Consider the following 18,728-nt stretch of genomic DNA (forward strand, 5'->3'; position numbering starts at 1 on the left):
CTCTAGCAGCCGCTCCTTGTCCTAGAGGTCAAACGGACCAGAGGCTGCATTGGCGAAGGTGCAAATCATTCAGCATTCAGAATGAGTCCGAGATCGTGCTGACAAGCACAATCTCCTTGAGGGGCGTTAAAGGACAGTGGGAACGGCCTCTGCTCAACTTGAGTCAGGGGATTAAGAAGAAGAAGAAAAAAATTGCTTCACAGACAATCCCACGGTTCACGGTGAGGAGAGGAGTCAGGATACTGCACACAAACTCAAGCTGTAAAACAGGAACCTACTGACGGGGGGGGGGGATCTGAAACTCCTTCCAGAAAAGCTGTTGAGGGTGTTGTTTCTAACACCAGTCTTGTAACTTGTCTTTTAATCCCACAGTAGTTTCTGACTTCTATCAACAATAAGGGCCATGCTTTCTTTTTTTTTTTTTTTTTTATAAAAAAATCAATTGTAGGGGCCAGGAACGAGTAAGTGACCCTCCACGGTGAAGCTGTGGATCAGGTACGACCACAGAACCGAGGTAATTAGGGGCAGAGGAGCAAGAATGAGAAAAGAAATGTTTTCCCCCGTGGCAAGGTCTGACAGTCGGGTTCCATCTAACTCTTTATTCAAGGTCCCCGTAGAGCAGCCACTCTGTCCAATGCAACTGTGCTCCAGCTTTATGCAGCATGAGGGTCTCTGTGTCCTCATTAATGCTGTTTGTTCAGCAGATTGACTCAGACTGAACTTTTTGGAAGAGACAAACCTGCCACAGTTAGGACAAATGTAGCTGAATCTGCTCTAAGTGTTGCTTAGTTTCAACTGAATGTATATACTGACAAAAATAAAAATGACAAAAAGAGGGAAAACAGACTTTTGCAGTGGTCTAATATGCAATATAACATATTTCCGCAGTAATGCAAGTAAACAGTATTTTAATTATTCCCCAGTATACATGCATACCTGTGTATAGTAAAGGTTACTACTAACAAACTTGGAGCTCTATCCAGGCTTACTGATGGAAAGTTCAGTGGAAAGAAGAAAAGTTGTGATGCAAAAAAGGTGCACGACCAACTGCATAACTGGATTTTGCTAATAAAAAAATAGACAAAATAGTTTTGAATTGATATTTTGAAATTACCTCAACATCTCATATGTGAACGTTTTCCTTTCACCAAGAACATAAACATGTCTCCATGCTAAACCTAAAAGACTAAAAACTAAGAGCTAAAAGCTTTTCCCGTAATTATATAAGATGTATTATTGTCACAACTGACATTATTGTTTGCTTAATTACTACAAAACAATATTGTAGAATTTCCTTTTTTGGTGATATTGCAGGATATTTAGAAATGCTGAGGTTACATTTCTAGCAGATAAGTCAAAAGTTTATCAAAGATACAAATGAGACTTCACTGATGTGTTCTGAAAGGGTTCAGACGACAAGAATGAATTTCTGAACAAAACATAAAGCCACATCTCACAACCCATTCCCCCCAGCATTACTGTATCTGTCTCTCTCAACCTTTGACCCCTGGCTCCGTCTCCAAGGATACGATCATTTGGAGCAGCTTTTTCAAACCTACTCTCTTTCTTATTCCCGTCATTCTGTTAAACCAGCCTGAAAACGGCACCGACTTACAGATGAAAAAAACGCATTTAGTTTGTTTTTGACGAGAATGGGGTTTTAACTGTTGGTTGATGTGGAAAAACTGAAATGTTGGGTTAGGTTCACTCTAGCTGAAATGTTCATACATGTGGCTCTCTTTCCACTTCATAAATACACACTACATTGTTTATTTTGACTCTTTCACATGAAATCTGATTAAAATACATCAAAGTTTGCAGCCGTAACTTTAAAAAGTTAAGAAGTATAAACAGTTCAGTGAGGAACTGTATGAAGAATGAAGCAGTAGCAAAAAAAAAATACTGATATGAAATCGGCTGTATTTCACAGTAATCAATGCAGGTGCTGGACTGAGACTTCGTAAACATTACAGGCGTGGTTAGATATCCATCCATATCCGTGGCAACAACGAGGAAAAATCTTGAGACTGATGATGTTGGAGAAACTAATTTTTCTGTTGCTGACAGAAAAATCTTTTCCTTCACAAACATTTTATAACTGCTGTTTAATATTCAGTAAACAACAGATTTAGGATAATAAATGTGTCTAAAATTGTTGCACAGTAAAATACTGCTGACAAAACTGAAATGATTCAGCATCACTCCAGTGTTTTAGCAATTTTTTATCAGGATTGCCAAAACTCCACCACCGCTCTATTAATACAATCAATAAAAAAAACCACAATAAAAACTAATTGACTATTTTACTGCAGTTTTCTGATGAAGTGATAACTTCAGGGAATCACCAATCATACATGAACTGCAATAATATTTTGTATAATACAGTTGAAACCAGAAGTTTACATACACTATATAAAAAGACATAATCAGAATAAAGTTTTCCTGTTTTAGGTCAACTATTGCCCCAAGACATACAGCTAAAGGGCAACAATACCAAACACTCGTGGAATGTATTTAAACTTTTAACTTTGAAGAAAGTAATAAATAAAATGTTAAAAAGCTCTCATTTTTCTGGCATTAGGCAAACAGAAAAAAAATCTGCTTACCCTAGTTAACCTATAGTGGAAAAATGTTACTGATTTCATGTCAGACAGTGTGGAAAAATTGCATGTTTTTTTTTTTTTTTTTAAATATAGTGTGTGTAAACTTCTGGTTTGGTTGTGTATGTTTGGGGGGCTTCTCTGCCCTGCACCAGGCTGCACCAAAAATGTTACATGAGGAGAGCTAATTACTAGGACACAGACGCTGTCGCTACAGGTCACACACCAACCCTGAATCAGCTAAACTTTCGCTCCAGTCAAACACTAAGACAATACCAGCTGTCGCGCAAGTCATGATCTGTACTTGCTGTTCACAAGCACCATATGCACATCAGATTATCTAAAGTACGGCTAAAACAGTCGCAGGCTGCGGTTTTAACCACTGGCAACTTCCAGCAGGAAACCATGAGCAGCACAGTGAGTTATTCGATACCTCTGTGCTCGGAATGCTTTGTAGAAATGTGGGGGATGATGAGATCAGAGGCCTCAGCATGTTCGCATTGGTTTGCATCCTTCCTAAAGTGGCCCATCCTGATGGAGCTAATGAACAGCTTCCAGGTTCTAAGTGGGCAGAGATGGCGGTCTGCAGATAGCAGAAAGAAAACCACCGCCGTGTCCCGACCGGCAAACTCACCGTCCTTGCGGTGGTAGGTGATCTCCACCTTGCGCTCTTCGGAGCCCAGGAGAGCCTGGGCCACCTGGGCCACGGCGTGCCGGCTGGTGAACTGGCCATGCAGGAAGTCGCATGTGCACGGCCTCTGCATGACGTCCGGCCGGGAGAAGCCCGTCATCTCGCAGAAGCCGTCGTTGCAGTAGATGATGGCGCAGTTCTGCACGCGGGCATTGGCAATGAGGAATTTCTTATCTGGAACGTTGTGGAGGAGAAGAGAGTGTGTGTGTGTGTGTGTTAAGCTTATTGCTGTGGGAACGGACAAAGACAGCGGTGGCACAGTTATTAAGATGGCAAACATTATGAGTGAGAATGTGCGACGTGCTTTTGTGAAACTAGGAGATTAATTTGTTTTATGTTGTGGTTTGTAACTCCTAAAAATGTTCTGGCCTGTTCAGACATTCTTATCAAAATACAAAATGAGCAGACGGGAAAACTAATTTCAGTCATTTATGAATTTTATTTTTCCAATTTGTTATTTGTCCAAGATATCCGAGTAGCTTCTGCTTGTTTTTGAGGTTAGTCAATATTTTGTGGCTTGTTTGCAGATTTTTTTTGTGGATCTCCTTAATATTTTCATGCTGATGTTTAAAATTGTTTCTCACAATATATATATTAAGTCTTGTCATATTATCTGAAAACCTGAAAATGGCAAAGCAAAACTGGTATTCTGCTCCACTTTAAAATCCATCAGCAAACCAATCTAAAAAGCTAGATTTGCTCTAAAATTTCAAGACATGATCTATTAATGTATAACTTTTACAAAAATTGGTTTCAGGTATGTAGAGTTAAATACCTTTTATCTATTTACTTATCTATTTTAGTCACTTTTGAGTGTAAAAACAGTCAATGCATTAATTTTTTTCCTATTATATGTTACATCTTTCATTGTATCCCCATGTATAGCAGCCAATTTGACCAAATGCTTCAAATATTTAACGATATTGCACATAGTTAAATGTATCCAGCAAAAACATGAAGGATCACTGATATTCCTATTCTTTCATAAACCTACTTCAAATTTAATTTTGCAAGAAATCTGATGATCTTAAAGCTAAAACATTTAAAACATGCTCATCTCAAGCAGAGCTTCTCCTAGAATTACAGAAGGATCTGGGTTGTTATTAGAAAGTCTAAGACATAAACACCATGACTGTTGATTATGCAGGCACAATGTTTGCCACTCATCTCTGAAAAACAAAAGTAATTGAAGTAGATTTTGTTATGCTTTGAGTTGATGTGTCTGGTCAATTTTATTTGCTATTGCATAACTCTGTTGTTCCAGTGTGTAAAAATAATAAACGGACATGCGTTTAACCTCATCTATCTAAACTTGTCCATAACTACATTAAGAGCTAGAGAACATTTAGGAAAGCTAAATTAATCTGACATCATTGTTTGGGGGATTAAAAAATGCCTTTTCTGTAGAGTGAAGTCAATGAGACTTTAGGTGGAACTTATGCTGAGCTTATTAAAAATCTCTCCAGCCTAGTTCAGCATCATATTTTGTCATTTGAGCACAAGCTCATTGTGGGAGATCCTGAGGTGCTGCTAGTCCTGAAGAGATGTATAAACCTCCTCTGGGTTCTGGGTTGGCCCAAGGGAACTCTTCTTTTTGTGAAACAGTAAGAGTCCCCCTGAAGCTAGGTTTTAGGCAGACCTGAGGTCACAAACTGATGACTAGGTATGGCCCTTCAGGAATTTTTGCTTGAGAGCAAAAAATCATACAGCAAGTTGTCTATGTCCTGAAGCAGCCCCAGATCATCATACTGCTAGAACCCAGTTTGGGGTTTCATTGTTTCCTGCTTTTAATTTTATACTCAGCATAGCTGGACACCTTTGAGATAGCTCCAATTTCAGCAAACATGAGATAGGAGTTTGTATTATTTTTGGTGTGTATTGGTTTCAGCCTTTGCAACTCTCTTTTTTGCAGCCTGCATCTGATTGTTAAATGTTGTATACAGATCTAAATTCAATTCAGTTTATTAATATATAGCCAATTCACAACACATCTAAAAAAAAAGAAGAAAAAAAAAACTGCAATCGGATCACAGCTTCAAAGTTAAGCACATATTGTACATTCCAGCTGATCATATCCAGGAATGAAGTCAAGTTCAGTTAATTTAAACCTAAAGAAACCCAGTAGACAGCACTGAGTCACCTTATTGAGGCTGTCAGTGGTTTAGATGTTTGTGACCTCCTGGTGAAGCCATTGATGAACTCATTAAGTCATGTCAGCAGTCGGTTACACCTGATACAGTTCACTAATGTTTCAGATTTTCTCTGTAGATTAAAACCTTAGAAAAAGCTTTGGAATCCTTTTCAGACTGATGCATTTATTATTTATTCAGACTGCCTACTTCATGCTTTCAGACTGGTTCCAGTAAAGTGATTGCTTTATTGTACAGGTCTAACATGGTCACTGCCGGGTGTGGCTAGTGATGCGTTCTCTAAAAAACCATAAACACATTTGATTCTTGATTTTACAAGATATTCTTTTTCCCCCATTGGGTCAGGTTGATTTGGATAAATTTTTACCATTCCTTTATAAACTGCTTTTTGTTCCAGTTGTCTCTGATATTAACATTTTTGGATAACCAAAACAATAAAATGCAACAAAACAAGAAAAAAAAAAGAAACCTCTTCTTCTGCATTTAACTGCAAAAAGAATAAAATCTGTGCAATTGTTAAAAGGATTAATGTTACAGAGCAAAAAACATTTGCTTAACGTGGGATTTCCCTCCCAGCCCTCTGAACTAATGTGCTCCAATTAAAAGGTTAGATTTTTCTCAATATGTTTCAGAGATAATGCTGCAATAAGATGGAGGCTTTATACACATCTTTATATTTTAGCAAAAACATACAGAATAATAGGGAAATTGGCATAAAACATTTTAATTAGGCTTCTGAACGTTTTCCTGTTAGGAATTGCTCTCACAAACAAAAGGTAGCATCATAGCTCTCCACATTGGACAGGTACTCACTTTGTCCTTCGAATTTCCGAATAATCACTCCTAGAAATGTGTTTTGTGGCGCGACATGACCTCTCCGAACAGGCATGGTTCCCTTTCCCCCTCCCCCAAAAATAAATGTTTATGAAGAAAAATCTTTGGCTGAGCTTTAAGCGCGTGCCTTTTAAGTTCGCGGGTGTAAACCGAAACCAGCAGGGCTCCCCCGGTTTTCTTTGTCAGCACTCTGTCATCCTCACAAGGGGAAAAATAAACAGATATCCAGCCCCGACCGAATCCCCCTTCTTTTATTTCAGCTCCCCGGCTGAGCGCATAGCAGAGGCTTCCCTCCCTGCGCTCCGCTCAGAGGAGAAGCCCGAAAGGAAGGAAGAGCCGGCGGGTCGCGGCGGAACCAACATCTCACCGCTGCTCCTTCGCCAGAGCTGCGAGCGTTTGTGGCGGCGCGTGAGAAAAGCTTGTGCGTGTGTGCGCGTGGCGCTTGGAGGGTGGAGAGGGGGTGCTGTCGTGATGGGAAGACTGATGGTCTATTAGTCCAATGGCTTGACGCATGGCACTGACACTGCGAGGAAGAAAAGGGATGCGCGAACAAAGAGGCAGAGGCAAACTAACTATGGCAGCGCTGTGACGTTTCAGTCAAGTTACCTTATTTAATTTATATAATTTATATTAATCTTTACAAATACTGGACTGTGACGAGAGGTAAAAAAAAAACAAAAAAAAAACTGCTTGCTAATTATATTGGTTTACACCCGAGATGTTAAAAATAACGCCAGAACTTTTGATTCGCGCACCTGTCACGAGCACAGCACGTGCCAAACAGTCGAAGAGGGTGGGGAGCGGCGTCACTCAGGTGTATGTCATTAAAATTAGGCGCTCTTGTGTGAAAAAAAAAAAAAAATGGCGACTCATGATTTCTCCGTAGTATCCTGACTGCGTTATGGAGGTTTCCACTAAACGTAGCTGCCGCGGAGGCGCTGGCCATGGTGCTGCCTGGGCGTTTCACTTTCCCCCTCTGGTATCCATGTTGAAACAGCCTTGCCTGTTTCTTTTTCTCTATATATTTATGAGAAAGTGCTTCAGCAACAATTCAAATAAAACTATTCAAAATACTTTCCTCATTGCATTGGTAGCGCTTGTTGTGGAATCATTTACAGAGGTTTGCAAAAGTATTCAGAAACCTTGAACTTTTCTATGTTTTATCTCAGAACCACACATGTAAATCTATTTAATTGGGATTTTTCATGATACACCAACACAAGCAGTGCATATTTGTGAACTGGAAGGAAAATGGTTATTTTCTATTTCTAAATAAATCTTTGTATTCAAAGTCCCCTGCAAATTCAAGACCCAGAATAACTTTTAGCTGAACTTGCAGCTGGTAGGCTTTTGGGGGGTGGTGGGGTGGGGAGATGTAGTGGGGGGCTCCGTTGGCTCTGCATAGAGAGCAGAATATCTTAAGCACAGATTTTAGCTGAAAATGCTCATTTGGAATTAGGACTGGACTTTGACTGGATCATTTTAACTCAAATTTGCCATGATCCTCACCATTCCTTTGCAGTTCTGACTATATGTCCATACCAGTCTTATTGCTTTTGCATTCTCCAAAAGGTTTTCTTTCAGGATCGGCTTATATCCATCTTCCCATTAAGCATCTGAGTCACTAAGTGCAAGGTGCCCAGGTCTGTTACCATGGTATTTTTGGAGAGAAAAGGATTTCACCTGGCAACCCTTCCAAACACACAAACTTTAGGACTTAACTTGCTAAGTGAGGAGTGTACAGTTTGACTTGAAGTGTTTTTGTATTTATGATTTTTTATCCAAATTGATGACATTCCTTTTAATAAACTCATTGCTAACATCTTTGGCATTTTTTTTAATATACACCCTTACGTCTCCAGATTAGCTATCTGAAAAGGTGGAACCGTACAGTAAAACACAAACTAAATCAAACTTTAATCTTCTCCATACACTAGCAGGCTGAGGGGGGCTTTGAATCCTCGCTTTGCACACATACAGAGGAAGTGGAGTGGCAGAGGCTCAGACCGGAAGGGTTTTAATACACTCTCTCACATCCTTTGAGTTAATTTTCTTCACTCGCTCCGCTTTACTCCGCCATTCAATTTATTTCCTTCCCAGTCACATGTGTGCTCTCAGACGCGTGCGGGCAAAAGAACTCAGCCGGGGTCTTGTGAAACATCTGTCCTGCGCTTCCATTTGCTCCCCTCCATCTGGTCCTCGGGGGGGATAACGGCTCACAACACAGACGTGGTGGAAGGTCAGTGGCATTTGCTGGTTTTGCGAGCTCTTTGTTTCATCTACATCTACCGTGTATTCCGAGTTACAGACTTGACTTCTTGTCATGTTTACCCACCTTCTAGAAGAGCAACTCTGCTGCCATATGGAACAATGCGAACAGCTGCTTTGAAGTATTTAATTTGCATTGTTGTGATTTATGCTGACTCGTATAGTTTTTAAAAAAAAAAAAAAAAAAGTTAAATCCTAATTGTAAATGATTTATTTCCCTTCACCCTGAAAAGTAAGCAGCCCTTACCCACTCAGCAGTAGAACAGTAAAGGGTAGCCCTGCCCTTGAGTCATATTCACATTAGAGGGAGTGACAGTGGAAATTAATTGTAATTTAGCTCCTGACCTGGTCACTGAATGGAGACATATTTTTTGAACTTAATTCAAATGCAGAAATATACTAATTACTGGCTGAGATATTGTTGAAAACAACAATCACACATGGGGTTTTATATACCCAACATAAGGGAGTGCATAGTTGTGAAGTGGAAGGACAATGATGGATGGTTTCTAACATTTTTATGAATTAAAATCAAGGTTTGAAAGATGGACTGAACATCATCCTTCTCCCTGAAAAGTGTCTGCTGTGAATTTTTTCGAACAAACTTGAGATCTTCATGGAACAGCTGGATTTAAACAGAGATTAAATAACACATAAGCTGTTTTTTATTTAGGGTTATCAGAGTAAATGCACTGCAAAAAAATCTATTTCCTCATTCAACTTGATTCAGTCTGGTTTTCTTGTTGCTTTGACTCAGTTAACGTTGCATCAACTTTAAACGTCAAGTTCAAAACACTTAATAAAAGCTATTGCTACAACTTCAATTAAATTGGTGTAACTGTTTTTAGCCTTTATGTTAAACTAAAAAGATTAGATAAGATAATTTTTTAAAAGTTTTCCTGACTTATTTACGTTTTCCAGATATCAGTTAACTCCCACTTCACAATTATTCACTACATTGTTTGGGTTTGTCACATACAGTAAGACCACATTACATCCATGCTGTATAGTTTATCATACAGATTTTTATAGTTAAACACACGAGCGGCAGCATGTTGTCTTTTACAAGATGAAAAAATAACCCAGTTTAAAAGCCATCTAATGGAGTCTACCCAGCCCTCCATTCTGGTCTGTATTATTTCATCACTTGCAATACAAAGGCTTTGGGAACCTGGGGGAAGCATTCACATTATTACTTAGGGGCCCAGTCCTACAACCTTTATGAAGGTACACAGCCTGCATTCAAGCACGGCACACGGCTCAGCAAAACAAATCAATTATCCGACTCTCTAGAAGTTTTACTTGCAAAACTTTATTTCTTGGGCACCATCAAGACAAGCAGGTGATGCCCTCAATCTCCATGAGAGCTAATCAGATCATGCAAGTTCCACAAATAAACACCGGATTTTCAGAGGGGGGCCCCTTTGTTTTTGTTTATTTATTTTTGAAAGAGTCTTCATTCAATTAGCAAATCAAAATGAAAACACTGATGGATAAACCACTTCATATATTCAGTATCAGACCTTTCCCATGCTTGGTTTTCATTTTTCTACACTTACCCAAGTCTGGAAACACACAACCCATACTTTCTGGGTGTCTCTTTGCAGAACCATTATGAGTTTTATGAGAACCGATGGCTAAAAATAGGCACAAGCGTATTTACCTTCTATTTGTCTCATGGATCACTTATCTGTTTGTGCTCTTTATCAAAATGTACCTTGCTGGCCGGGTTTATGAGGCATGGTGAAAAAAGGAAATGAAATTTGACGCATATGAGACTATTAAAATTTTTAATCAAATAATTGATTAAAAATTAAATGATGCCTTGGAGAGTCAGAGATATAAGATAACACAAGAGGGTTTGGCAATATTTCCAAAGACGTGTCTCTATATACATTAATGCAATTTGAGTTACTAGATTAAATATATAGTTTTGAATTAAGCAGCTAGCAGCTATTTCTACAAAGAGGAAACATGAAGGAAGAAGGTTTGGTCAGATAAGAGGAAAACTGAATTTTCTTTGTCTAACAGAAAACTATGTATAATCCCCAAAGTAAATTCTTTTGACTGGTAAAAATGGTGGAGGTAGCATTATGCTATGGGGAAGAATTGACAAGAAAAGGCAATTATTTATCCAATTATTTGTTGAGGGACAAACAATGCAAATGTGCCAGAGCTAGCTACTTCAGCAGTTGTTAAAACCACCCTAAAAGTTAAATTAAAATCACACATTTAAAAATATACAAGGAAAAACCTTACATTTCTTGTCATTTAGAAAAGCAGAGCCTTTTTTGAACATCGTTGACTTGATTTAAGACAGTTTTTTAGTTGGATCTAAACGTTTTCAACATGGGGCTTTACGGATTCCCACAACGGTGGTGATGCAAGTCCATGGCGTATTCTATAAGTAGCACAAGCAAACTTAAAGTATTCAACGGAGGGCAACACTGGAAGGAATCTGTTTTGAGTAGCAAATTTAAGATAGGACCAAAGATTAACATACCAGAAAGACAATGACTCTAAGCATACAACCAGACCTACAATGGAATAATTTAGAGCAGCCCAGTTAAAGTAAATCTAATTAATGCAACCAATTGGCAGTTTTTGTTACACAAAATTTTATTTAGGGAAGTCAGAGTAAACAAGCTTACAGGTTTGAAAACTTTTGCAAGGCAGAGTCGTAAATCTACTGCTCCCTTTGTTATGTACTCTCCAGTTTTCCCCTCTCTCAAAGGTCAGCACTGTCACAGCAGTTTGCTATTGGTCAGTGTTGAAAATTGGTGTCAAAGTTCAGAAGCATCAAACTTGGGAGTCACTCTCCCTCTGGCTTTCCAGTCTGGTAAAATTAACTCACTGGAGCTTCTTGAGTGTAGCACAATGACGCGTTTCCCAAGCAAAGACTTGGATTAAAAGGGGTTAGATGTCATCTTTGGTGGTGTTTGTAGAATGTGCTCATATTGAAAGAGTACGGCTGAAAATAAAAAGAATGAAAACACTGGTTGGTACTCTTGCATTGGGTCCTGTTCATTAGTTAAATTACAACAAACTCTGAAGATTGTGACAGGCTGGCTTTCCTCTGTTGCCAAGGTCCAGATTTGGCACTGCAAAAGTGCTTAGAGACTCCTTTGACAACAGATATCCATCCTCCAGGAATATAAGACACAGAATGTCTTCTCCTGGGATTTTTTAGCAATATCAAAAATTCACCACTAAACCAATAACTTCCCCCAATGGATGGTGGCATCAATTCCTTTGAAATTGGCTTTGACAGGCAGGGTTTACAGAAAATGCACACCAGGTGGCGTCCACCTTACGCAGCGACAGATTTATAGATCTAGGCCGACAAGGGCTTTTTACTTCTTCATTTTGTTAATGTAAGAAATCTGACATGGCTAATTACATAGGCTAACGACAGACCAGCATTTATTTCCCGTGGTAGTTGTAAAGGATCTCTATTACTATGATTCCTTCCCCTCCTCCCCCTTTTTCCTCAGCCTATGAGAAAGGCTTAGCTTGTGCAGAAGTTATTAAATTAACTCTCCCCATTCTAATCCACTCAACGTCAACTCATTCAAGACTACACAGAGAAAAGAATATGCTTAGAGAGTGTTTAAATGAATCGGGTTAAACCTTACTCTATTGAAATAATTCCCCAGTAGGAATCCTGCCACAGTGATAATATTCCAGGGGTCTCCACACAGACGGTTGAACCTACCACATAACTACATAGACGACTGAGGTGTTGCCTTAAAGCAATCCATAATTATGTGATAGGAACCTAGACAAATTCAAGACCTAAATCCACATCATTCAGGTTTTTATTTGTAAACCCATTTGAAAATCAATGATTGCCCTACTTTTTCTTGGTCTATCACATGAAAGCTAAATAAAATACATTGAAGTTTGTGATTCTAATGGTATGAAGACTGTGTCTTGGTAGAGACATTGGTTGCTGTAATGATGAAGCTAAATATAGCTGTTAATTAAAGCGGAATAGAAACAACTGTGTGTGTGTGTGTGGGAAAACAGCTTTCTCTAAGGTAGTCTATTCATTTCAGCAGCCTTTAGGGCCCTTGCTACTGCTGAGGTGGAACTATTGGACAGGAGAATATCTCCCCTATAAGCCTGGCTATCAGCTCAGTTGGCCCATTCATTTTTAGCTCAATCTGTTCAGTACGTGGAGCAATTTAGATTGGGCATCCAGGCCTTGGCCCATAATCCCCAGATCACTCCAGGGCAAATGGCTACCCACACTGGAGGAATGGCCCTATCCGTTTCTCCATTCTCAGAGTTCATTTCTGCTCCTTGTTGTTTTTGTGTTCGACCTTGATCCCACAAAGATCCAAGCCGAATTCATTCAGACAGGGTAAAGCGCCGCAGCAGTTGACAGAAAGGGAGGAACAACTGATGAAGACTGACAAGACACTGATCCAGTGTATCCAGACTTTTTCCAAAGCTGGCCCCTTCCGAAGATAACAGCCTCGTATATTCTCATCTACCGACTTGCTATCTTTTTGGAGCTGCGGAGTTGAGCTTGGTGATTCATGGAAAATGTGCGCCAAGGACGCAGAGTTGGTGTGACAATGATAACCCACGTGCCACTCCAAGATACCGCCGGCAGCTCTTCGTTTGACTGCAGCTTTGCCTTCTGTCAGTGTCGCCGTCACAGCTAAACGCCTGTGACTGCCCAACTCATCGCCAAAGAGAGGTGTCATCCCAGAGATGTATGACCCCGTACATGTCCCCGTCTCTTCGCTGGTCCACTTGAGGTGCCAAAGTGAAACGCCTCTGACTCATGGTTGTGTGTGTACATCCTTTTGTGTGGGGCTGTCCTTGAAATAACAGACTTGAGCATCGGCCCGTTGGATAGAAGTTCTGAAAAAGTATTACCTTGCGGATCTACAGCCAGATTGTCTTGATGTAGAGCCTCAAGGCAGACATTTTGGCTTGTTTTTTAGAAGTTACATGAATTAACTGTTCAGCTTCACAATCCACATTCAGTATTACTAGCAGACCTACAAGGATTAAGAAATCATTTAAATAAAACCTATTTACAACAAGAAGTAGGTTAAAAAAAAGCAACACTTAATGCCCCTTCTTATAGAAATGTTAGTTACAGAGCAATTTCTAAGACTCTGGGACTCAAGTGAACCACAGTAAGAGCCTTTATCACAAATGGAGTAAAAATGAAATTGTGGTGAACCTTCCTAGGAGTGTTTGGCCTACCAAGGTGACTCCAAGAATCCAGGAAAAGAACCAGAATAACATAACACTCTGCAGGCCTCACTTTTCCAATAAAGTCAGAGTTCATAATACATAACTAAGAGAAAGACTGGATGAATATAGAAACCATTGGAGAGTTATAAGGCCAAAAAGAATAGAAACACGTTATTCTTTCAGAAAATTAACATTCTGACAGTCCAACATGGTGGTTGTGTGATGATTTAGAGCTGCTTTGCAGCTTCAGCACCTAGATAACATGCTATAACTGATGAAACCATGAACTCTGGTCTCTAACAAAAACTCCAGGAGGAAGATTCTGCCATCAATTAGTGGACTTAAACTCAAGAGCAATTGGGTTATCCAACAAAGAAAAAGTCTATCTTGGAATGGTTCCAAATTATTACATGACCTTTGCTGGGTTTAAATCCATTTGAGATGCTTTGTCATGAAAGAGGCTGTACATGTTTGAAAATCCTCTAAAGTGTCATAAAAGACTCACTGCCAATTATCTTAAATAGTGGATGCCAGTTAACACTCATGGTGGCACAGCTAGTTAAAAAAGAAGAAGAAATCTGTACCTGCACAAATACCTTCATCACTGTATCTGTATAAAAAATAGTCTGGTTCACCCTGGTGAGATGCATTTATGTATAGGAAATAGTTCCAAAAATATAAAAAATAAAACACAGAGAAAATGTGTAACAAGTATATAATTTCTTGTATAATTACTACCTTCAGCTGAAATGTCTCAGGATGATCATCATCAGTGACTGTGATGATGATAATGTTCTGTAATGTAATGTTGACTGGTTTTGGAGGTCATGTTTGTCTGCACTGAATTCTTTGAAGAACACCTAACACTGCTTCTATCTGGTTAGATTGTCATACCATGTCACCATGGTAACTCGTCGTAGTAAGAAGTGAACTTTGCGACATTGTAAACTCAACGTTGATGTTTTCTGTCTCGGATTGTGCTTTGCAGTGGAAATCACTGTCCTTACATCAGCATCTTGTGCCATTTCCTACGACCGAGCCAATGAGCACAGCACTCAGTCCTGTTTCTGCTTTTAGCACTGGTGTGGCCTATAATGACTCCTGCTGAGGAACCCCAGGGACAGCCATTGTCAATTGTGAAATGTCATCTGTGGAGTGCAGGCCTGTTGCTGCTATTTGCTCTCACACACGTCTCAACTTGGACACAGTCTAACTTGTTTAGAATGTGAAAGGTACTGAAATGATTCTCCCTTTAAAAATGTGGGTTTTTTTTAGCATCTAAATGTAATAAACATATCACATCAATGAATAAATTTAAACACAACCTCAGAAAAGAGCTGTCTATTGCAAACCTGTTGTTGCTTTTAGCTCACATAGTGCGTTAGCTTTTTAATTTATTCCTCAGTAAATATTTTTATAACCACTTTTGCATGTACCTACCTGTCCCTTGTTCTCGCAATATACTGTAGTTGATGATTAAAAAAAAAAAAGCTAAATTAAAAGTAATTTTTAAGATTGTAAACACTTTTTCTAAGTAGGCAAGTGAATGAAGCAGAAATGGTTTCCATTGGATGAGGGCAGCTGGATGTTTTTGGCCACATGATCAAAAAAGAAAATAAAATCACATGAGTCACCATATGGCAACAAATGTGAGTTGGTGTAATTATCTGAGTATTAATAGAACTAAAACTCATGAAAATATCACCGATTTGGAAGCAGGGCTATACTTTCATCACAGATAGTTGTTTGAAAAATATTTCCAACTCAAGCAAAGCTTGGATGAGACATGAAACACAGTGAGGGGACGTACAGAAGTGTCAGACTCCTGACTGATTCTCGTAGAGATCAAAACAAAGATCACGTTGCTGCTCAGTACAATGCACACAATGTGAAGACACAACCAGAGTGGAAGCATGAGGAATACTGATCGATGTTGACAGAGCAAAGAGAGACGGAGCTATTTTTAGATCTGGTTTAGCGTTTATTTTTATTTTTGGGAAGAGAGAGCTTAGTATCTACACTGGATTATAAAAGTATTGATGTAACATGAAAGAAATTAATTTTACTGACAGAAATCAGAAAATGGCAACATTCACAGAGATTCATTAATGAACAGTTTGAGATGCATGACATCTTTATTCTATTTGTGAAAATACAAAACAGAGCAGTTTTTGGCAGTAGGACCACTTTTGAATTAAATAACCATAATGTGAATTAATTAAACCTATATTAAAATGTTCATAGATTTTCTTAAACTATTTGGAATTTGCTAAACTTGTACTATGTGAAAAACTTGGTTTTATTAAAAGTATTGTAAAAGTACTGTCTCACTTTCATGAAGCCAATGTGAGCTGGTTGATTCCCCAATCAGTACTAGAAAAAAATGAATTATTCAAAGATACTCCTGATCCACTGGGACTTTTAAGCAAAAACAATGTAAAAAAAAAAAGACAATATTTTTAGTAAACAACTGTTTAATGGATGAGAGCTAATTATTATTTTAGTAATCGATTTTTCTATTGATTTCCCCGATGATTAATCGATTAATCAGATAAAAATTGGGCACATTTTGTAGATTTTTCATTTTCTTGAGTTTTATACAAAATCAAAAATACATAAATACAAATAAACAAATTAGTAAATTCCTATTTTAAATAAATATGTAAATATTGTAGAGTAAATTTCAGAAAAATACCTTTTTTGAGTCGGCATACTCCAGTTAATGATTAACCTGTTAGAATAGTTGACAATTATTTCAACAATTGATTTATCACGATTAATTCGATTAATTCTTTTAGCCTATGACTGGTTGAAGATGAGATGATACACTGAGATGATATTGTTGAGTATCATCTCTGAACACACTGAATCTTGAGGTAGCTGAGCTACAGCAGCTAACAGGAAACTGGGGCCATAGCACACACAGCCGCACCAAAATTTTGCAATGAAATATTAGAAAAACATTGGCTGAATTTCTATTTTTTCTACAGACATCACATTAAAATATTAATTTATAGATATGATTCTAAAAAATGACCCTGAGCTTTAACGTGTTTTCTTGCTAAAGAAATGTAAACAGCTGGGCTACTGTAGTGTTCTTTATGTATGGTATCATATTAGTGTTCATAGGATTGTTTTGTATGTTCTTTCTCACTTTCTCCTATAAAATTGTCAGCGTTTTGTAAATATGTGTGTGTACCTCTGTGTGTGTGCTGTCAGTCTCGTCAGTTCCTGACAGGTTCCTGTCACCCGACTTCAAAATTGTTATTCCTCTAAGGATTTCCTGTGTAATGGCTCAATCCCTCCTGTTCATTACAGCGCTGCTGTCAGAACCCCTGGCAGTACTCCAGCCATGCAAGCCATTTCACCTCCCCCTTCCATCTCCTTCAGTCTGTCTCCTGCTTGCTCTTTTTCTCTGCCAGCTCCAGCCGGTCGGAGGGATCAAGAACCAGCGTTGCCGTGGCAACTTGTCCTATCCCTATCGCTCGAATAGATCATTCCTGGATCGTTGTTTAGCAGCACGTCAAACTCTGCGCAGCAAACACCCAACGACAACAAACACCGGATTCTTCAAATAAGATTGGATCATGTTTTCTGACAGATTTTTTTTTCGTTGCTAGGTTCTCTAAGTCATGTACAATGTGTCAGGCTCAGTTTTGTCAGTCATGCTCACATGGACAGTTACTGACAACATTTGAATGTTTAAGAGGGACAATATTGAAAATGTATATTGAAGTATTAGAATGCCACTTGACATTGACACATGAGGATGCAACCTGCGTAATAAACTCAAAGATTACACGCAACGCTTTCAATTTGTTCAGAAAAAAGTTTGAATGATAGGCCAACAAAAGCAAGGTTAATTTATTTGATATTTTCTGTTTTCTTCTCCTTTCAAACAACTCCAATAAAAAAACCTCAAACTCAGTGTTACTACTGATTTGAAATGCATCAACAATTCTCTTAGTAAATATATTTTTATTTCTACTGACATGAAATTCACACATATAAAAAAAGTCCCTGTTTTCCGAAAATAATTGATAAATTTCTATAAGTGTTTTCGATACTTATTGCCTGTGCCATTTCATTTCTTTAGATTGTGTCAAATTTCCGAATTATGTGTTATCGACATCTGGTGTGAAATTTATGTCAACAGAAATATTATAAATATATTTACTGAAGAGAAACGATGCATCACGTAATCTGTTTATTGCAGAGTACATGATAAATCTATTTTTTAGTGTCTCTCTTCATACCATACTTATCAAGTCAGTGTTCGTATAACTTCTAGAAAATCATGGGTTCATTAAGATAATACCAATGATATTTTGGTGGAAAATTATTAAACTACTACTAATACCTGTGTCCAGTAATTAAATGCCTCTGACCATCCTTTTGTTTTTGCTGCTGGTTTTACGTTTTACCTCCTAGAGGGCCAAGAAAGTAAGTCTCATGACTGTTTGATGGTAATAATTTGTCCATGAATTTTCTTCCTGTGGAGCACAGCTTCTAGAGGAAAGTAATGAGCAGATAATTTTGACTCAGACTTAATAGAGCTGCGGCTTTGCATTTAGCAAAACTCACTGCACCAATTTCCATGTGGTAAAACCAGTGAGCTGTTTTCATGAGCGGTTAATTGCCAACGGTTCTCTTCCTCTGATGGATTTCCAACATTTCCACTGCTCTGATAAATATCCAGCAGATCTGCCAATAAACATTACTACACACACACACACACACAAACACACACGCTGAGCAGTCATCAACCCTACTGAACATCTTGACAGGCAAATCCATTTGAAATATGTTATACAACGGAAAGTTGCCCACTGATCAATCTCCTCCATTGACGTATGGCTAATGATGTTGAGAAATGACTCTAAAAAGCTCCATTTAGCTTATTGATGCTCTGGCTCAGATGACTGATGGTCAAATGAGAATCCTTTTCCAGGATGATAAAACTACCCT

General features: G+C 38.5%; 1 protein-coding gene across 6 annotated transcripts in view; it reads right to left on the minus strand.

Annotated features, from left to right (window-relative positions):
* The window catches only part of LOC103147177 (potassium voltage-gated channel subfamily H member 7-like), a 62,044-nt gene extending 55,124 nt beyond the window's left edge, over nt 1-6,920 (minus strand). For 5 of the 6 annotated variants that reach the window (XM_016678198.1, XM_007565398.2, XM_016678196.1 and 2 more), the window contains exons 1-2: nt 6,255-6,919; nt 3,235-3,465 (exon numbers count right to left, since the gene is read on the minus strand). In XM_016678198.1, coding sequence (XP_016533684.1) covers nt 3,235-3,465; nt 6,255-6,330 — 307 coding nt within the window. In that variant the 5' untranslated portion in view covers nt 6,331-6,919. Of the gene's footprint in view, nt 1-3,234; nt 3,466-6,254 lie in introns of all 6 variants that reach the window. The other variant, XM_007565397.2, reaches the window with a different exon arrangement.
* Nucleotides 6,921-18,728: the final 11,808 nt, after the last annotated feature.

The sequence above is a fragment of the Poecilia formosa genome, unplaced genomic scaffold, assembly GCF_000485575.1.
Source record: "Poecilia formosa unplaced genomic scaffold, Poecilia_formosa-5.1.2 Scaffold175, whole genome shotgun sequence".
Classification (NCBI taxonomy): domain Eukaryota; kingdom Metazoa; phylum Chordata; class Actinopteri; order Cyprinodontiformes; family Poeciliidae; genus Poecilia; species Poecilia formosa.